The 22,500-nt window shown below is 40.4% G+C and overlaps 1 protein-coding gene across 1 annotated transcript in view; it reads right to left on the reverse strand.

Moving 5' to 3' along the window:
• ndufaf6 (NADH:ubiquinone oxidoreductase complex assembly factor 6) overlaps positions 1 to 22,500 on the reverse strand; it is a 33,327-nt gene that overhangs the window by 4,881 nt on the left and 5,946 nt on the right. Inside the window, exons 5-8 of the mRNA XM_085803100.1 lie at positions 20,486 to 20,588; positions 20,250 to 20,383; positions 8,487 to 8,588; positions 1,639 to 1,695 (exon numbers count right to left, since the gene is read on the reverse strand). Of these exons, the coding sequence (XP_085659226.1) occupies positions 1,639 to 1,695; positions 8,487 to 8,588; positions 20,250 to 20,383; positions 20,486 to 20,588 (396 nt within the window). The remainder of the gene's footprint in view (positions 1 to 1,638; positions 1,696 to 8,486; positions 8,589 to 20,249; positions 20,384 to 20,485; positions 20,589 to 22,500) is intronic.

Genomic DNA, 22,500 nt, shown 5'->3' on the forward strand with positions numbered 1-22,500 from the left:
CCAACGTTATAAATTGTTAGCATTGAACTACAACATCCACAAGTATATAACTGTTGTATTTGTGTTTTGTTTTATTAAATCGTCCATTTCTGCGACTTCCGTGTTCGTTTTTCAACTGGAAGGTGCTCAACTTCCGAGCTCCGATTTCTGACTTCCAGTGAAAATGAAACACCATCAGCTACAGATATTAGGGCTGGGACGATATGCTTTTCTCCCGATTCGATTCTTCTACAATGTTTTGGATGGCAATTCGATTTAAATTGCGATTCTACGATATTGCCGATTCTCTCGATTTTTAGTCTGCATTTTTAACATTTATCTGCACACAAACACTGTAGGAGCCTATAAATTAACATACTCCATTATAAAGTGAACTTAAACCCTTTTCAAAACCTGGACTCTCTGTATGTAAAAAAGGCGAACAAATGCACATTGCACAATATATTTAAAAAATTCAAAAAAAAAAAAAAGTTCAATTTTTTTTTCCCCCCAAAAAATAATCGATTTAAAAATCGTCAGAAAAGATATCGCGATATTTATGTGAATCGATTTTTTCTCCCACCCCTAACAGATACTGTATATGTGTGTGTTTATATACACATGTACCTACTGTATGTGAATGTTTGAGCATTTATAACAACTAAGAACAGGTAATTCTTCATGTTCAGGTGGACGACGAGAGGTCAAACTAATGGATTTGGGACTTTCCTTCAAGTAGAGGAACTATTTCAGGGTCGGACACGGACTGATCTAATTGACCTATGGCTAAGCCACGCCCCCAAACGTGATGAGCCAATCACAGTGCGCATAGCTAGCCCATACACTCGGACATTCTCTGCTTCCACGTCCATTGAAATGCATTGCAGTTAGTCAGTTTTCATTCGTTTTTATATGTTTTTTCTTGACATGTTAAGTTTAAAATGGTCAAACGGTGTGCATGGGGCACATGCAACTCCGACACTAGGTATCCCGAGAGGCTGGGCCACGGGGTGGATTTGTTTTACCTTTTCCCAAGCCACATCTCAACCTAGAGAAGTGTCTGCTCTGGATAAAGTTATGCAGTAGACCACAACAGCAACTAAACGTGGATAAACTTAACAAGGATGTCTACATCTGTTCTAAGTTAAGGCAACAACGTATTTGAGGCAACATATTGTCAGAGATGTTTAGATGTTAGCCAGCATCACAACTAAGCATAAAGCCCGCTAGCTTAATGCTAACGTATAATGTAAAACTCCATAGACAGGCTAACAGAAATTAGCCCGTCGCTATCGGCTTTTTGCGGCAACCGACAGCCATAGCAGTAAAGCTAAGTGACGTTTTGGTGACTTCCAGATGATATTTAATCTTTCTGTCTCCTGTGAAATGTCTCTACGGTGACAGCTGTTGCCATAGCAACTGTCACCGAATGTTGATTGTTTGTCCGAGTGAGTGGAGGGGGCGGGGCTTAGCCAGAGGTCAATTGGTAGGAGGCGTGGAAAGGACAGAAACTGACTGAAACAAACCAGTTGGGCTTGAGTCCACACTCTGTTTGTAGACCTAACCCTGTTTTCTTTTTTCTTTTATTGATTACTGTGGTTCTATAATGTCTGAAAAGTCCAACAAAGATAGTAGACAGAGTGAAGTGGTGACACTGACCGTCTGCAGGAAGGCCGGCATGGCTTCAGCTGGAACGTTCTGGCTGAACGACCGAGCCTGAAAGGAAAGAAAAGAGACGACACAGAAAGAGAAATTAAAAATACAGAAACGAAAAGTTCCTTTCTGACACTTAAAACTGAATTTTAGACCAAATCCAATCACACACTGAGATGCAACTGCATCACAAAAATATGTTTATAGAAGTCTTACTGACTTGAACTCAATTTACATAATTTAAATGCATTTCTACTTTTATAACTCTTTGTGAGCCACAGTTACAGACTGCACTGAAAATATAATCAGGCGTCTTATTATCTGACCTGGTTAAGTGTTTGAGTGTGTTTGAATGCAGATTTATTTTCATTTTTTATAAACGCTTGTGCTCTTTTATATGAATATCTGAATTTAAATGACTGAATTATACATCTCAAGTTATTAATACTATGAGTTATTTATTTGATTTTTCTGACTCATCTTTTTTCTCAGTGCAACTTCCAGGATTATATAATAAATTATAAATAAAATAAGTGCCTGTAAATATGTGACGGTTCAGTGTGACTGGACGGCAACAACACACAATGAGTCGGTCATTTCCTGGCAAAAAAAAACAGAATAAAAGCTTCAGTCTCTGGGCCCTGAGCAGGGATTTGTTTAAGTTTGGAGAAAGATTATTTTGAGCAGCGTCTGAAGGCAGAGATGTGTCCTCGTGGATTTACTTGGCTGCTGCCAGCGAATATAGCGAGCGATTATTATGGAAGTTCAGTTTTAAATGAATTAAAGTGTGTGACGGCCCAGAGCTCGGTGTCTTTGGGGGACTGGAGAAGAAGGCGTGAGACTCTGAAATCTTCAAAGACAGAGACAGAATCAATAGTTTTCAGCTCCTCGGTCGGTCCACACGGGGACCAGGCTGGTTGTTTCCTCAGGTTTACTCAGACACTTTGGATTATTTGATGTCGGGTTGTTTGAGGAACTGATCTGGAGTCAGAGTTTCTATGATCCAGTTCACACCTGTGGAAGGTGCTGCAGAGTCACGACGTCAGGAGAGTTGGCAATTCTTCAGAGGACTAGCCTAGAAATCTAGCTGCACCAGTGTTGTTTTCGTTAACGATGACGATGACGAAATATTTTCGTTGACGCCCCTTTTTTTCATGACGATAACAAGACGGTGACGAGATAAACATGGCTCTCTGATGACGAAAACATGACGAGACGTGTGTGAGTTTTCGTTGACGAGACGAGAACGGACGTAAATGTTGTGGATTGTCATTACTCTAAGCTTCACATGATTTAGCAACGGCTCCGTTAAAAGTAGAACGACGCTGCTGAGACGAGCTGCGGGCCCGCGGTGCGCCCGCCGCCCGGTGCTTGTGATCAGAGCGGCAGAGAGCAGCAGGCAGTGATCAGCTGCTCCGGTGACCGCGGTGCAGCGGCTCCGCGGCGCTGACGGGTGGATGGTCAGACGTTCAAAATGCACGACATTTCTGCTTATTGTGCGTATAACCTGTCAATTAAAAATCAACAAGTATCTGCAACGCTGCTGCATCCCATCCTTGTGTGGTCACACCACCACCTGACATGCAGCGCATTCTGCTCAACACACCTGCCGTCGCTCGACCAGAAGATATATGGACGCATTTTAAATATAATCCAGCAGAAAAAAAACTGAATGCACCAGGCTACTGTTACCACTTTATCTGTGTGTAGGCTAATGGATAATCCTTAGACCATAAGCCATTGGGTGGAAACATTATGTGTAAAACCATTCCTTTATTGAATTAATTTGTTAAAAGACTTTTTTTTTTTTTACTAAAACTGACTAAAACTAGACGAAAACCTTGTTGAGTTTTCGTCGACTAAAACTAGACTAAAACTATCACATATAGAAATGACTAAAATTGACTAAAACTAATAAGTATTTTCGTCAAAAAGACTAAGACTAAGACTAAATCTAAAATGCCTGCCAAAAACAACACTGAGCTGCACCCTAGCGGCAGCCAATCTCTTTGCTCCGTAGGTGGGTCTAGAAACGAGCCATAGGAACTTTTTGAGTCTCGAACACCGATTGTGTTGACCAATCACAGCACTCTATCTGTTTAGAGAGTCGTTGGGCGGGCTTAACGCCATGACGACATACTTGCGATGGTGAAAAACATGACAAGAAGATAGATGGCTTTGGCAAAGGAATCGTTTGAATCGGTGTTGGCATCGACTTTGAAAGAATTAAACTCGTCATTTTCTTTAAAAGTTGAGCCAGAAACTGCACTGAAGTCGTTCATTTAGAAGAAGGATGTATTTGGTGTTTTGCCGACGGGATATGGGAAAGGTTTCATCTACCGACGTCTGGCTTGTCAGGCTAGCAGAGGAGTGCATGGTCCTTCAGACGACTTCATAGAAGTGGACGGTCCTTTAATGTCACTCTACTGATGTCCTTTCATTATGAACGTCTTATTTTAAAAAGGGATAGTTCACCCAAAATTGAAATTTCACTCATTATCTAGGCTACTCCCCCTCATGTGGACTAAGGGCTGGGAGAAGTTTCAGAGTCCTCCGTGGCTTCTCTGAGTTACAGGGGGTCTCGGCGTAGCAGTGCATGTCCATATGACGGTTGCAAATGGATACCAACTGTCTTCGTAACAAAAAGACACACCAAGAAACATCCAAATACCTCCATGCTGCTCGTATGTAATGTCCGTCTAGTATTGAAGCCCCGACATGAGAAATTGTCCCGAAAAAAATTAAATAAGTCTATATTTCAAGCTTGTTTGTAGCGGAAGCTCCCAGTGTCTCGGTTCACGGCTCTTCCTGTGTCACCGGCGGAACAATTTCTCATGTCGGGGCTTCAATACAAGACGGACATTACATACGAGCAGCATGGAGGTATTTGGATGTTTCTTGGTGTGTCTTTTTGTTACGAAGACAGTTGGTATCCATTTGCAACCGTTATATGGACATGCACTGCTACGCCGAGACCCCCTGTAACTCAGAGAAGCCACGGAGGACTCTGAAACTTCTCCCAGCCCTTAGTCCACATGAGGGGGAGGAGATGATGAGAAATTTCAATTTTGGGTGAACTATCCCTTTAATTTTTGCATTTTCACTAAATAATGTATGATGATAATGTGATTGAGTCGTTTCCTTTTCATCTGTAGAATATAATCAGTAAGTCATGTGACACATCTTATACTTTGATCCGATTTGCATATTGTGAATGTGAATGACTCCATCGTTATTCAGATTAATTGTGCAGCAGTTGTGGCAATTGTCCCGAAAAAAATTAAATAAGTCTAGTTTTCAAGCCTTTTTGTAGCTGAAGCTCCTCTTACTGGTTCGTGAAATTTGGACGAACCAGAACTCTTCCCGGTTCTTCTCCCAGCCCTTAGTCGACAGGAGGGTGAGTAGATAATGAGTGAATTTTGGGTGAACTATCCCTTTAAATGTATAAAACTTCATTCAAATTTCATTTGAAATGTCAGAACATTCACTAAATATTCTCTCTCTAGTCTAAACACTACAGCTGTTGCCATGGAAACCTCACACAGTCTCATACTATATAGCATTAGCCATCACTTCTCGCCACTAAAAATCAACCCTGTCATATGTTTATGAAGTGTGTACACACACACACACACACACTCACACACACACACACACACACACGTGACTTCCTGGAAACATCTGCAGCCTTAACGACGGTAAACGGTGAAACATCAACAACATATTGAACTGAGAGTGCTTCTAGCTTCGTGCTTCGTGCTTCGTGCTGCCGTTCCCACGGTGCGTTCGAGTGTTGACAGAAAAACAGAGGCCATTAGACTTTCTAATGACTGACAGAACCTCTGAACGAGCTTGTTCTTTTTTCACTTCTTATTATTAATGCGGCGCTTGGCTAATTGACTGAGAGCCCCGGAGAGGACGGAGGTAAACAGTCGACACATTAAACACACACACAGACAAGAAGTAAATCCTCAGCTTTGCTACCGTTAGCAACCTTCTTAATTGCTGTAAACAAGGTTCAAATGAAAACGTAAATGCTGATGAATGCTCGGGCAGCGGCTTAATGAAAAAAGCCTGTAAGAGAAAATCAATGAGGCGTGTAATTGGAGGTTAATAAAGCTCCAAACCAGTTGGTTCCCGGCTCCTAAGAGCTCCATTACTGTAGCTACCGTGTGTTTAAAAACCCCGTCACTTTGACTTTTTTAGAAATCTCAGCTCTGGGTTTTTCTTCCTGCTGCTCGGACTCTTGTTAAAAAGGCAGAAAAGGAGTCGCAGAGCAGAGCTGATGCTGATGAGAGACTTTGACTTGAGTCTGTGCACAGCGATGACTTTCCAGGACATTAACCACCACGGCTGCTGCACAATTAATCTGAATAACGATGGAGTCATTCACATTCACAATATGCAAATCTGATCAAAGTAAGATGTGTCACATGACTTACTGATTATATTCTACAGACGAAAAGGAAACAACTCCATCACATTATCATCATATTTACATTATTTAGTGCAAATGCAAAAATTAAAGGGATAGTTCACCCAAAATTGAAATGTCTCATTATCTCCTCCCCCTCATGTGGACTAAGGGCTGGGAGAAGTTTCAGAGTCCTCCGTGGCTTCTCTGAGTTACAGGGGGTCTCGGCGTAGCAGTGCATGTCCATATGACGGTTGCAAATGGATACCAACTGTCTTCGTAACAAAAAGACACACCAAAAAACATCCAAATACCTCCATGCTGCTCGTATGTAATGTCCGTCTTGTATTGAAGCCCCGAAATGCGAAGCTGTCCCGAAAAAATTAAATAAGTCTATATTTCAAGCTTGTTTGTAGCGGAAGCTCCTCCTCCCGGTTCGAACCGGGAGGAGGAGCTTCCGCTACGAAGACAGTTGGTATCCATTTGCAACCGTCATATGGACATGCACTGCTACGCCGAGACCCCCTGTAACTCAGAGAAGCCACGGAGGACTCTGAAACTTCTCCCAGCCCTTAGTCCACATGAGGGTGAATAGATAATGAATTTTCAATTTCAATTTTGGGTGAACTATCCCTTTAAATTCCACCTGAAATCATAAGATCTGTAGAAAATAATCAGAAATATATAGTTTTTTTCATGTAATTGCAGCCCTTATCCAGGACTTTTCAGCATCTTTAAGACATAAAGAAGGCGACGTACCGACCTAGATTTTCCTTCTCATCAACAAATTCCCTCCCAAAAACTTTGCGTATCAGCTGATACTGAATTATTTAAAACTAAAACTTATATAATGTATAACTTCATTTTTCCTGCAAGTTAACCTGTATAGTTAGATCACTATTTTAGTGTTTGCTTGTTTTTTCATTATTAACCTTTTTGTTAATTCATTCAACTCTTTATTTATTCATCTTTTCATACGTTTTTGTTATTAGAGTGCATTAGTCTGTAAGACTAAGTTCAGTTTTGTTTCTTGGACTGCGTTTGGACTTATTAATGGCAAATCATGGAGTGTGTAAATGTTTTACTGTTTAGTATTTTAGCATCACTGGATTAGCGTTCTTTTAGTGTGTATTGTTGTGCATTGTTCTGTTCTGCCCTGGCTGATTTAACATAATCTCTCTTCCTTCAGGATCCCCTGGTACAGCCTCCCCTTGTACCACACAGCCCTCCCGTCCTCCTTCTCTTCCCCCCATATCCCTGCCGGACTGTAGAACTCTGGACGTCATTCATTTTTTCTCTCTCTCTCTCTCTCATATTCGTCCTCACTTCTTTGTGTGTATATTATCTTGTTGCTGCTTTCTTGGCCAGGCCATGCTCGTAAAAGAGATTTTTTTTATCTCAAGCAATTTGCCTGGTAAAATAAAGGTTAAATAAAATAAATAAATAAAATAAATATGAAAAGTTGCCATTTAATAGTGTGACTGATTTACTGGCTGATTTATTAAAGAATTGTAGGTTTTTCAGTGATTACCATATGTAATTCAACCTTCTACTTGTTTTGTGTTCAGATGTCATTAAAGGACTATTACAGGCAAATTCAACCTTGCTAATATTTCAACTCCAACAGAATGAATCATCAGATTTTCTTGTTAATGTCTCCTGTCCTGCAGTAGTTCTGTCTGTCCCTGCATCACCACAGCAGCGTAGAATGGGAGCAGACTGATCTTAGGCTGTTTAGGCTGTTTACATCCCACAAAACCACTATTTTCTGTAATACAAAGTCTCACACAAGAGTCAAGTTGATGCACTTAGTATGTTTACAGGTCGTCTGTTTTATCAACAAAGGAATATCAACTTGGAGGCACCACGTTTTCGTAGCAGTGAGAGTGAGTCTGGCTGTTGTTTATTCTGACTCTCAGGTGAGACTTTGTATTTCAGCTCTGTTTACAAACAAGTCGGCATTCTTGAAGTGAACAAACCCCTCGGTGTATGTTTGAAGACATCTAATGTTATGGTTTTATGGGATGTAAACAGCCTAAACAGCCTAAGATCGGTTCCGCTCCCATTCTACACTGCTGTGACGATGCAGGGAAAGACACAACTACTGCAGAACAGGAGACATTGACAAGAAAAAAGATGATTCATTTTGTTAGACCTTAAATATTAGGAAACTAGAGCCCCAGGTTGAATTTGCCTGGAATTGTCCTTTAATTCACTCTGCATGTTCAGATCTGTTGAGAGAGAACACCAGGGAGTCGGTGAAGCTGCACTCAGTCTCTTCATTCCTCCTCGTCCTTCAGGAATCACTGAGAGCCTCCTCTCCTCTCCTCTCCTCTCCTCAGAGACACTTGAAGCACCTGTAGCTCTGGCAGCAGTGTGTGTGTGTGTGTGTGTGTGTGTGTGTGTGTGTGTGTGTGTGTGTGTGTGTGTGTGTACGTACGTGCTGTAGATGTACGTGAGCCTGACTGGCGATGTCGTACACCACGTCGCGGACGTTCTGCTCCCGGCTGCCGCGGATGAAGTCTTCCTGAGACGCCCCGTGCTGCAGAGACACACACACACACAGACACACACAGACACACACAGACACACAGACAGAGAACTGAGTGATATGAGAAGTTAACAGTGGAGCTTATCGCTGCAGCTCAGCTGGATCCACTTCAGCTGCTCTAACACCACGGCCCCCGATCCTCTTTAATCTGCCCGCACAACAACACACACACTCACACACACACACTCTGAGGCTCCAGGTCGCCTTGTGGTGCAGCAGCAGCAGCAGCAGCAGCGATGTGGCATGACACGGAGCCGTGGGCGAACTAACACCACCAGCCCCCCCCTCTGCACCAGTGCTGCATCAGGTCTCAGTTTGTATCAGAACTGATGTAATCTACTAGTATAGGCTGCTTTATGGTAAACACACTGCATGCACATGGATCATCCTATACAGAGAAGACCACATTTACATTTTATTATTTATAGTTCAAACCTTTGCCACAGATTTTGTTTTGTTGCTCTTTGTTCATTATCTCATATAATTAATAAACCTTCCTGTTGAATTATGACACGACTCATATTCAGCTCTGCAGTTGGTTCATGATGGCTACACTGGTTTGATCCAACAGGCGTCTCATCTTCTGACCAGAGCCGCAACAATTCATCTAAAAATTGAACAATAATCGATTATTAAAAGGGACATTGTGTAAGTTCTCCTGTTGTCTATTCAGGAAAATCGATTATTTTGTTCTTCAGTCTGTTTTTCATTAACCAGTAATCCCCCCCATCAACAAAGTGAAGTGTTCCTTTCAGCTCTGAATGAGCCGTTCATATCATTCATATCTCCATGGAGCGGGTAAGCTCGGTGCTGGCTGCCATGTGGTGTCGCCATGTGAAAAGTCACCGCGGTAACGCAGTGAGGAGGAATGGAGCGTTACACTGATGCTGCATTCACCTGCAGTCGGGCAGACGGCCGTCGCTAACAAACCAGATGTCATTTTAGTCACAGAAGTCCAGAGAAAGCCGGTAAAACGTGGGTCAGGTCAACAATACCACATCGCCATGACAACATATTGTCACGTGTATTGTTTTGCCTCGTGCTGATGGACCACTTGTTTACATAAAGGCTTGTTTATGCCGTTACGTGCAGCGGCTGTCATCCGTCTGCCGTCTGCCCGATTTCAGGTGAATGCAGCATGAAAAATACGATTGAGTTGCTTGTGATATACAACCACAATGCTAGATGGGAGGAATTCTTACACAATGTACCTTTAAATTGATCCTCAACTATTTTGATAATCTAATAATCGGTGCGAGTAGTTTTTTTTTTTTTTAAGAAAAAAAGTCAAAATTCTCTGATTCCAGCTTCTTAAATGTGAATATTTCTGGTTTCTTTGTTCCTTTATGACAATAAACTGAGTCTCTCTTTGGTTTGTGGACAAAACAAGACATTTGAGGACGTCATCTGGTGGTTTGGGAAACACTGATTGATGTTTTTCAACATTTCTTTTTTACATTTTATTGACCAAACAACTAATCGATTACATAATCTACAGATTAATCAATAACGGAAATAATCATTAGTTGCAGCACTACCCTAAAAACTGTTGCTGAGTGAGTTTTAACTTGTTTCTGTCTGAAAAATTTGATGAAATGTTCTTAATTCTTTCATTTTTGTCCTTTAAAATAAGACTGTATATGCTTAGACTTACATATTAAGCTGCCATTAAATAATTTCAATTAATTAAAAGAAAAAAAGATATTTATAGTAAGGTCATAAAAGCTCAACGATTCTGCATTCAATTTTAAAATCTTTCATATTATCCAAGACAAGAAGAACACTGAACCACATCAACAGCCAATAAACCGTCAGAGTAACATGCAGGAAGGAAACTAATTTATGGTTTGTGTGTGGGTGACAGAGAGAAATTTGAATTTTAATATTTCCATAATTAAGTGTTAGGGTAATTGCATGTGACTGTTTTCGATGATGGAAATAGAAATAGAAACAGAGGGAGCAGCACACGAAGTTTGTGAGTTTCACAGTTTAATCCGTCGGTGATGAAGACGTTGCTGCTGTGAATGTGAAGCAGGTGCCACAGTGAAGAGAAGATTATCAGGATAATCTCCTCAAACCTCCACAAACACTCTGTTTAAAATATATATATATATAATATGAAGATAATTTTATCACATGAAGTCAGTCTGAATCTTCTATCAAATCTATTTTATTTTAGTTTTTAAACAACGGTGAATCAGAGAGCGACCTGGTTTAACCCTGCTGCTGTTGACAGACCATAAATATAAAACACACCGGCTCCAAGAAGATCAAACAACCTGCGTGTGTGTGTAAAGTTTTACAAACATTAAAACACGTTGTTGCACCACGCTCTTCAACGCTCTGTATTTAGTTTGCACCTGTTTACATCATGCTCCCTCTGGCACAATTATCTCTATATTATCCTGCAGAGTGTCTGTATGTTTGAGATAACGGAGGGAAAACATGTGTTTCTACAAGTTTCAAGTTTTCGATGAGTTTTAAAGCCCGTCTATTAGAACCGTTAGGACTTGATCTACTGAAAGTGCTTCCTAACCTTTTCTGGCTCGTGACCCCGTTGTGACGTCACTAATTTCTGGCGACCCGGTCAATCAAGATGCACCAGCTCAGATATTTTTATATGCTGCATTTTATTTGAACTGGATTTAAATTTGAGAAAGTGAAAGTATAAATACAGTTGTTTAAAGGTCTAATGTGTAGGAATTCCTCCCATCTAGCGGTGTGGTTGCATATCTGAACGTATTCTTGATGTTGCATTCACGTGAAATCGGGCAGATGTCAGACAGACAACAGACGCTGCATGTAACAGGATAAACAAGTGGTCCGCCAGCACGAGGCAAAACAATACAGGCGTGACAATATGTTGTCATGGTGATGTGGATGAAAAGATGAAAGAATGAAAGAATTAAGAACATTTCATCAAATTTTTCAGACAGAAACAAGTTAAAAACTCACTTAGCGACAGTTTTTAGGGTAGTGCTGCAACTAATGATTATTTCCGTTATTGATTAATCTGTAGATTATGTAATCGATTAGTTGTTTTGTCAATAAAATGCCAAAGAGAGACTCAGTTTATTGTCATAAAGGAACAAAGAAACCAGAAATATTCACATTTAAGAAGCTGGAATCAGAGAATTTGGACTTTTTCTCTTAAAAAACTACTCAAACTGAATATTCGATTATCCCAAATAGTTGACTATTAATTTAATAATTGGTTATTGTTCAATTATTAGATTAATTGTTGCAGCTCTAGTCAGAAGACGAGACACCTGTTGGATCAAACCAGTGTACGGTAGTTTGTTAGATTATCATTAAAGCCCCAGTGTGTAGGAATTCCCCCCATCTAGCGGTGCGGTTGCATATCTGAACGTATTCTTGATGTTGCATTCAGGTGAAATGGGGCAGACGTCAGACAGACAACAGACGCTGCATGTAACAGGATAAACAAGTGGTCCAGCAGCACGAGGCAAAACAATACAGGCAATGTGACAATATGTTGCCATGGTGATGTGGTATTGTGTTTTACCGTCTTTCTCTGGTGGAGTAAAATGACATCCGGTTGGTTTGCCGCCGACGGCCGTCTGCCTGACTGCACCTGAATGCAACACCGGTGCCTCCGTCCTTCCTCACACTACACAGTGGTGACAGTTTTAACAGGCCGAGCCCACAGCTCCGCTCAGTTTCCGTGGTTACCGACGGCCCAGTGTGTAATAATTGTCAAGGTTTATTGTTAAAATCTGAATCTACTCCCCCAGAATATATCTGTATAAGTGTATAATCGCCATAAAATAAAATGTGTTTGGTTTTCGTAGCCTTATAATTCTACTTTTATATCTGCATATAACAAGGGTCTTGCTTTATAGAGTGTCGCCATCGTGTGCCGCCATGTTTGTACGGCAGCCTGAAGGGAAAGTCCAGCCAGTCAGAGAGCACGATTCAAGAGTTTTGCATTCATAAATGCAGGTGGGAAGGAAGAAGGAGGAGGAAACAGCAGAGAGACAGAGTTAGTCATTAGTCGGTGGAGAATAGAAAGAAGTTTTTGAGTTATAAACCTGAAAGTTGGAAGAATGGATCATCAAGGCACAAGTCTTTTTGACCTCAGAGGCCACCGTCACTCTGCCGACGGGAGGTTGTGAGCGATGCGATCTAGAATCTGAACGCTTGATGTCACGGTTTTGCCCACATTTTACACACTGGACCTTTAATACTGTAGTTTTCATGCCCTTTGTAATGTTTTTATGTTTTAGCTACATGAAGCACTTTGAATGCAGAGTTTGCCCCAGTCCAACATGTTCTTGGTTATTCTGGTCGTGGTGCGTCTCAAACGGTTTGAAGTCGGAAATCTGAGTTTTCAACTGGGAGAGTCAATTGACCGATATTTCTGGGCTATTTCTACGCACTCAATCATTATTTCCTGGCTATATTTCTCAACATTACTATGAAATTGACAGTTATTTCTTGGCTGTTTCTAGACATTATCACGTTAGCGTTGTGTAAATTAAAGCATTACCTTGTTATCTTTGAAAATAGTTATCACAGTCAGCTTCTTTCCTGGACAGTTAGTGTGATTTGCAATTTGAAGGTTTCTTGTTACTACTTTCGGTTTACGTTCCATTAAAATACATTTTCACAAACCAAGCCCAGCCAGCTGTCTTATTATTAAAGATTGAAAAACACAACATCTCTCTAGGTCATATTTGGAACAACAACAAAAAAAGAAGTTTTGTTCCTGCAATTCTGTATTTTTATTTTTTATTGTTAAAGTGACAACTGTGATGAATATATTATTGGAAAAAAAAAGAAAAAAAGAATAATGAATCAAATTGCCAATGGAGTTGGAGAAAGTTGCAGACGACAGAAGTTAAAGAGTCATTAGTCACAGTGATGTTTCCCTGCAGCAGCAGCAGGAAGAAGAGGAGGAGGAGGAGGAGGAGGAGGAGGAGGAAGAGGAGGAAGAAGAGGAAGAGGAGGAGGAGGAGGAAGAGGAGGAAGAAGAGGAAGAGGAGGAGGAGGAGGAGGAGGAGGAGGAAGAAGAGGAAGAGGAGGAGGAGGAGGAAGAGGAGGAAGAAGAGGAGGAGGAGGAAGAGGAGGCTGATACTCATCAAACCGAAAAAAATCCAGGTTTTAAAGTCAGTTTCTGCTCTATTTTACAAAATCGGCGAGTGAGTGTGAGGCGAGACTTAATGATACATTATTATTCATGGACAGGTGGGTCATTGAGAATAAAATATCTCAACTCAACTTCTGCAGAATGACAAGCAGAATAAATAACTATCATTTCTGTTTAACGCTAAAACCTTTCGACACGGGGAATTAATTCCTCCGCTCACATACATATTCCTCTGAACGTCCCCGACCCGCAGACCCACATGACTGAAATTGAGAGTGTCAGGCAGAACTCATCTGACCCTCTCTCTTCCTACAACAGTCCACTTTATTTCATTTTTTATATTTTTTAAAGAGAAGAAGAGCTGTGGAAAGAAATTGCCAGCAGCCGGTGGAGGGAGCGTACAGTATGTTATGCACCGCTGGGAAATGATGAGAAATAACGAGGGAGGCGAGGATAATGGAGAGGACGAGGAGAAGAATAGACGAGGAGGAGGAGGAGAGAGGGCGATCCTCCAGTTCTGACCTGAACGACTGACAGCGAACGCCTCGTCACCGACGCACCTGTAGGTAACGTAGGTAACGAACGGCCTCCATCAGGATAAAGATAAGATGAGATTAGATTAGATTAAAAATAATGTTTTATTGATCCCAGGCTGCATGGGAAAGAGTCACAATGACCTCAACTCATATAAATAAAAAAGAACACAATAAAGCAAGAGAGAGAACAAGAGGGAAAAGGAAGAATGAAATAAAGCAACATGGGAATAAGAGACAGGAAAGAAAGAAAGAAAGAAAGAAAGAAAGAAAGAAAGAAAGAAAGAAAGAAAGACATACTGTGAAGAGGAAGAAGGAAAGACGAGTAAGAAGAAGGAAAGGGATAAAGGAGCAAGAAAGAGAGAAAAAAGACAAAAAGGAACGACAAAGCAAGAAAGGACAGGAGGAAAAGAAAAGAACAGAAAGAAAGAAAGAGTCAAAATTCAGAAAGAATGAATAAAGCAAGAATGGGAGAAAAGGAAAGAAAGAAAAAATGACAGAGCGAAATAAAGCAAGACAGAGAAAAAACAAAACAAAAGGAAAGCAATGAATGAAAAATATAAAGAAAGACGAAATAACGACAGAAAAAAGACAAGGAAGAAAGAGGTTCCCAACCTCTTGGCGAAACGGTTAGCATCGTCGCCTGCGGTGCGGGAGACCGCAGGTTCGATCCTCGCCTAGGGCAAGTCCAAAAACCAACAACATGGGTCACACCTGGATGTAGTGAATCACGCAACAGAAGGAATCACTCATTCAGCTCCATTTTAGTGAAAATGTAAATTTGTTCCTGAGTTTATTGTGACTGTTGTAAATTGTTTCTACTGTAGAAACAGTAGCATTGAATAAACTCATGTTGGCAATAATTTGTTGACGTAAAAACGGCAATTAGGACAGGATAGACAAACTTAAAAATAACAAACACTGATTCATTTGTCTTAATAGATTATTCAGAAAGATGCCTTACTTGTTAAAAATCTTTGTGGAAAGTTCAACTGAACATTTAAAAAAAAAAATCGGCATCATAATTGAATGTACTGTAGCCTGTCACTTAATGATGTGCTGGGACTCTGATTTGTATTGTTTGTTTGTGCTTGTTGTTTGGCATTGGTTCATTCATTAAAGCAGAAGTAAGCGATCCGGTGGTTTTGTCTAACTTCCTGTCAGCAGATGGAGTTAGCAGCCCCCGCCCTCGTCCCTACGTCACCACACGCACATCCCTTGGCTGCACACACAGAGAGGACCGCCCCTTTATTAGGGATGGGCATTTCTAATAATTTTCTAACCGAGTATCCTAACCTTGTCGTAACCGGGTAACCGAATAACCGAATACTGTAATAAAAAAATCAAATGACGTCATGTCTGATGTACAGAGCGCAGCCGGTGCATAAATGCGCTCTGTCCGTCAGACAGTCGCATCACTGACACACAGCGTCGTAAGACTAAATATGGTGGATAATAAGAGTAGAGATGGAGTTTAAGATGCACACATGGAGCAGATGTGCATCTTTATACCAGGGAATAAATGTGCTGCATGCGCTCTGAGTGCTGAGCGCAGTGCATTCATGCCGCGGCTGCCTCGGAGGAGAAAACTTTTTTTCTTTTTTTAAATCATTAGCGGTGTTTATTTATTAGTCCACACTACATGTTGGTGCCTTCGGTCCTCTCTGCCTCGCATCGTCTCAGGAAATAACTGGGAAGGTTTCACAATGTTTCTAAACTGAAAGCTGATTCTAACAGACTTGATGACACCTGTCGTCTCCGTCCCAACGGCTTACGCCGAGGGAACCACCACAGATTATTGTAAAAGGTTTGAAAGTCCGAGGCTCGATCCAAAAACTCTTTTACACAGCAGGAAATCACGTTGCTTGATCTGAAACTGTTTAACACGACAAAAAGCTGAACCACGGCATGATGATGTAGTTTGATCCGACACTAGACTGTTGCTCTAACGTGACGTTTTTTAAAACCTAGGTTAACCCGATAACAAATTCATAACCGAGTAGCAGATTGCCTGCTCGGGTACCCGGGTACTCGGGTAACCGTGCACATCCCTACCCTTTATGCCGTTCTTTCTCCTCATTGGATAAAGGTTGTAGGATACAAGGAAAGTTTTCTCCTGGGCTCAGAGCAGAGCAGAGTGACTGACAGACCCGTGTTTCAGACCAAACACTCTATAGAAGTGATTGCTGTCGGAAGATACAACTATTTAAGACTTAGATTAACACAAATATTCTGCTTACTTCTGCTTTAAATACAAGTAGTTAAATATGCTTGTGTTATTATATGATAAACATTTAGTAATGTGCATGTCACAATATGTAGTGTATTAGCCTGGGAATAGTAAATCCATATCTATTAGTATTAGTATTATATGTTGATGTTTGTTGTGTCAAAATTCAGTAGCACCTCCTATAAACAACCCGGCCCCCTCATCGCCCCCCTCCCACACCCCCCAATAATCATTTTCTGGAGCCGCTGCTGGTTGTAGTGTTATAGTGTTATAGTGTTACAGTGTAATATTAAAGTGTTATTGTAGTGTAGTAGTGTGTGTGGTGCAGCAGCAGCGCCCCCTGCAGGCAGCAGCAGGAGGTGATGTGAGGTCACTGAGCTCAGCAGCCGCAGGTCACCAACTCATCTCTACACAGCTGCAGCTGCACTACACATCTGTATCACTGTACAACACACACACACACACACACACACACACACACACACACAGACACACACACACAGACACACACTCTGAGATCCTGCAGCATCAGCAGTGTGTTGTTCTCTGTGTGGGACAGACGGCTACACAAAGGTTGTTGCACATTGTTTGCAGCGTTTTATTATATATTTATTGGTTCTGTTTATCTGTAGTGTGTGTTTTAAAGGAATAATCTGTAACTTCTCCACATTAAAACATCTGGATCATTGTGATGTCACGGTGCTCTGTGAAAACAACCGTCAGTCTCATTTATACAAAGTTTTATAGTTTCATATGAGACTAAGACGGGAGGTGAGAACAAACACACACACACACACACACACACACACTGTCACACACACACACACACACACACACACACACACACTGTCACACACTCTGACTCTCAGAAATGAATGGTTTAGTGATTTTCATTTTAGCCAACCTCTCTCTCCCTCTCTCTCTCACTGGACTGAAGCTGCTCATGAATATCGACTGAAAAGCGTCTGAGCTCAAAATATAGAAGAAAAGAAAAGATCTGAGAGTTTGTTTATCGGCTGTTTACGACTCTTTTATCAAACTCTGAAACTTTATTTCTACGTTCTGTGAGAAGTAAAGAAAAAAACACACAACTGTGAATATCGTGTTATGTTAATGTCATCGATTCGTTCTCATTACATCTCTTTAAAGTGTTTGTAGATTTACGTCTTACAGAAGAGTATTAGGACGACTCATGGAAGGAGAAAAAAAAAGAGAGGAGGTAGAATCTTTCTTTCCATTATTATGCACTTTGAGAAAAAAGTTGAAATGTCGACAGTGAGCAAAGTCTCTAATGGCTGACTTTATTCCTGACATTTCAACTTCTCCAAATGCATGATGAAATAAATTATTCCTCCTCCTATTTTTTTTCACGAGTGGCCCTAGTAGCCTACTCTTCTGTAATTTATAAATTCACTTGTTTCCATTTCTTTCTTTCTTTCTTTCTTTTTTGCTCATTAAGCAGGAACTGACCGTTATATTCACTGTACTATCTGTCCAGAAAGAAAGAAAGAAAGAAAGAAAGAGATGAAAATAAAGCAACAAAGGAATACGAGTCAGGAAGGAAAGAAAGAAAGGAAGGAAGGAAGAAAGGAAGGAAGGAAGAAAGAAAGAAAGAAAGAAAGAAAGAAAGAAAGAAAGAAAGAAAGAAAGAAAGAAAGAAAGAGATGGAAATAAAGCAACAAAGGAATACCAGTCAGGAAAGAAAGAAAGAAAGAAAGAAAGAAAGAAAGAAAGAAAGAAAGAAAGAAAGAAAGAAAGAAAGAAAGAAAGAAAGAAAGAGATGGAAATAAAGCAACAAAGGAATACGAGTCAGGAAGGAAGGAAAGAAAGAAAGAAAGAAAGAAAGAAAGAAAGAAAGAAAGAAAGAAAGAAAGAAAGAAAGAAAGAAAGAAAGAAAGAAAGAAAGAAAGAAAGAGATGGAAATAAAGCAACAAAGGAATATGAGTCAGGAAAGAAAGAAAGAAAGAAAGAAAGAAAGAAAGAAAGAAAGAAAGAAAGAAAGAAAGAAAGAAAGAAAGAAAGAAAGAAAGAAAGAAAGAAAGAAAGAGATGGAAATAAAGCAACAAAGGAATACGAGTCGGGAAAGAAAGAAAGAAAGAAAGAAAGAAAGAAAGAAAGAAAGAAAGACATTATATGAGTAAGAAGAAGGAAAGAAAGGGAGGGAAAAAGAAAGAGTCAGAAAAAAGACAAAAAGAACAGGAGGAAAAGAAAAACACAAATAGAAAGAAAGAAAGAAAGAAAGAAAGAAATAGACGATATTCAGAAAGAACGAAATATAAAGCAAGAATAGGAGAAAAGAAAAGAAAGAAAAAATGACAGAGCGAAATAAAGCAAGACAGAGAGAGAATAAACTAAGAAAGAAAGAAGGAAAGAAAGAATTGATGAACATTATAAAGCAAGGTGAAATAATGACATTAGGAATTAATCAAAGAGAACTAAAAAGAACGAGAGAGGAAAAGAAAGAAAGAATGAAACAAATGAAGGGAGGATGAGAGAAAAAAGGAAGGAGGAAAGACTCAATGTAACTATGTAAATGTACTTATTGTATGTTAATGTACGTATTGTGTTATCTACTGCTCCTCTGTCTTTATGTTAATTTTATGTTAATTGTTGTGTTGTTTTGGGGACAACGGATGTAATTTAGCAGCAGTGCTGAATCCGGTGTATTTACAGTGGGTACTCTAGTACTCACTGGCCATTAATATGCACTGTCCCCACTAAATAAACTAATAAAGTAAATAAAGTAAAGTCAGACAGAAACAGAAAGACAGGAGGACTTGTCACTTTGGCCCAGCACTTTTGCACTTTTGCACTTTTGCACTTTACCTCTCAGAAACTCTTTAGGTCCCCCTACCCATGGAAGTGTTGTCAAAATGTCAATGTTTTTATCTCGTTATAGTTGTTTTGTTATGTCCTTGTTGTCTGCATTGTTATGTCGTTGATAATACTATGTTTTACTATGTCACTGTACTGTTTTTATGTTTTGGGACTCCAGATGGAAATTAGCACTGTTGCTATAATCCAGCACATTTACATGTTTTTATATGGTCATTAATGGCATATATTCTGGCCTCCCTCCATTGGCTTCCTATCCGCTTTAGGATTGATTTTCAAGTGTTATTAATTGTTTTTAAGACTTTAACTGGTCTGGCTCCTCTATATCTGGCAGAACTTATACAAATCGGAAATCCAGCCAGAGATCTACGGTCATCCAGTGAGTTGTTGCTGGATGTACCGAGGTCAAAATTAAAAACCAAGGGTGATCGTGCCTTCTCTGTGGCTGCTCCCAGACTATGGAACAGCCTCCCATTACATGTTAGACATGGGGGATCCATGGAGAGGTTTAAGTGCGCTTTAAAAACGCACCTTTTCTCCTTGGCCTTCGGATCCATAAGGACTTCTAATCCTGGCTGGTTTTGTTTAAATATCTATGTGCACTGTTGTCTATGACTACTGTAGCTGTGCACGTTTGCGTTTGCGTATGTGTATGTATGCGCATATGTCCGTATATGTATATGTACATACATCTGTGTGTGAGAATGTGTGATGGTACGCATGTCATCTTGTTTCTTGCACATACATTGTTTTTGTTTCTGTCTCTGCTCTGTGAAGCACTTTGGACGACTGTCACAGGTCTTTTTAACTGTGCTATATAAATAAAAGTGAACTTGAACTTGAACTTGAACTTGAACTTGAATGTGCACTGTCCCACCTAAATAAACAAATAAAGTCAAGTAAAGTAAAGGAGGAGGGGTCAGAGGTCATGTTCCTCCACTCACCAGCATGCAGACGTCCATGGGCAGATAAACCTTCCTCCGGCTGCTGTGGAACGGCGTGGCTCTCAGACACGTGACGATGCCCTGAGCTTTACCGATGTGGCTGGCCGCGTGGTCGGCGTGCACGTTCTTCAGACCTGCACACAGAAAAAACTTTATTTATACCCTCGTCTTTTATAATCACTATGAGAGGTGTGTGTGTGTGTGTGTGTGTGTGTGTGTGTGTGTGCTCAGCTCACCTAAACACTCCAGCAGCAGGTAGATTAAGGACGACTGTGTGTTCTCTGAGTACGACTCCAGCTCCTGCAGGTTCCTGTAGGCCCGGTCCTCCAGGTCCTTCTCCTGCACACACACACACAGAGGGTCAAAGGTCACTTTATGTATATGTTTATAGGTCTATTTCATTTATTAAAGGGATAGTTCACCCAAAATTGACTCATATTTCACTCATTATCTCCTCACCCTCATGTGGACTAAGGGCTGGGAGAAGTTTCAGAGTCCTCCGTGGCTTCTCTGAGTTACAGGGGGTCTCGGCGTAGCAGTGCATGTCCATATGACGGTTACAAATGGATACCAACTGTCTTCGTAACAAAAAGACACACCAAAAAACATCCAAATACCTCCATGCTGCTCGTATGTAATGTCCGTCTTGTATTGAAGCCCCGAAATGCGAAATTGTCCCGAAAAAAATTTGACAAACCGGGAAGAGGAGCTTCCGCTACAAAACAAGCTTGAAATATAGACTTATTTAATTTTTTTCGGGACAATTTCGCATTTCGGGGCTTCAATACAAGACGGACATTACATACGAGCAGCATGGAGGTATTTGGATGTTTTTTGGTGTGTCTTTTTGTCACGAAGACAGACAGTTGGTATCCATTTGCAACCGTCATATGGACATGCACTGCTACGCCGAGACCCCCTGTAACTCAGAGAAGCCACGGAGGACTCTGAAACTTCTCCCAGCCCTTAGTCGAGTCGACATGAGGGGGAGGAGATAATGAGTTGCAATTTAAATTTTGGGTGAACTATCCCTTTAAACAACAAAACAATAAAAACATCAACTCTAAATCTCCAGGGATGAAAAGGAGCAGGAAGAGGAATAAACTGTTCTCTGCTCCTCTTTCATAAACCACCATACATCATCTTCTCCTTTGTTCTCTCAGTGTTTTATTTGTCTCAGACTTTTTAATTAATTAATTTTTAATTTATTTAACCAACGTTGAAACTGTCTTTTATTTCCTTTTTAACCGTTAATGTAATTCTCAAACAGAGCAGGCAAAATAAGATTCAGTTTCAGCCTACTACACCTTCTTTTCTGGTTCTGACTTGGCTTTTTAAAAAAGATCTATAATGTTCTGTATGTCTGTCTGTTTACAAATCTATTCTACATTTTTTTTTATGAGTTTTTGCAGGAAACTGTAAAAATCTACTTGGTTTGGTAATTTGAACTGAGTAAATAAATGGTTTGATGGCTCTGTATCGACGTAAAAAGTAGCACTTAAACTGTGATTTTCTACTTAATTACAACTTCACATAATTCGTCTTCATTTAAAACTTTTCTCCTCCTTCAATTCAAGTAGTTTTTTACTGCTGTTTTCTAATCACTGGATCAATAATATTATCAACAAGTGAAAACTGCTGTGTGAATGTTTGTTTTCTGATGTCACCGTGACCTTTGACCTCTGACCAAACTCTTATATAAAGAGAACTAGTTCACTTTGAGTCCTAGAAGTTCCTTTAAGGTTGTTACAGAGTTCAGGAGAAAGAGACAAATCAAAAACAATATGATTTATGTGTGAGTCTTTAAAGGGATAGTTCAACATTTAGTCAGATCCTCCTCTCACCATAATCCCTATAGTCATAGCAGTAGGTTCATCACCTTTAATTATCGGTGCATGTTGTTTTTAGATCAGCGGAGCAGAGCCGTGAGCTGCTCAGAGCTACGCTACGGAGGCTCATTATGGGATTTCTTGGTTTCCCTCATCAAACTCATCAAATACACAATCCAACAACTCCACAACGCTCTGGTGGACAAGTTGTGACCTGCACATTCACCACGCTAGGAAATAATCATGTATAATTATGTAACATTACGACACATGAAGCAAATACTCTGAACTACTTTCTCTTTTGAAATCCCTCCGCCCAGCAGCCGTGTCTGGAATGTAGTTCCGGCTGCGCATTTCCCTCTAAAACAACTGTTGTTGTTGCATGATTATCTCATAGCGTGGTGAATGTGCAGGTCACAACT

Source organism: Trachurus japonicus, chromosome 16 (assembly GCF_045865225.1).
Source record: "Trachurus japonicus isolate A0001 chromosome 16, Traja_1.0".
Lineage (NCBI taxonomy): Eukaryota > Metazoa > Chordata > Actinopteri > Carangiformes > Carangidae > Trachurus > Trachurus japonicus.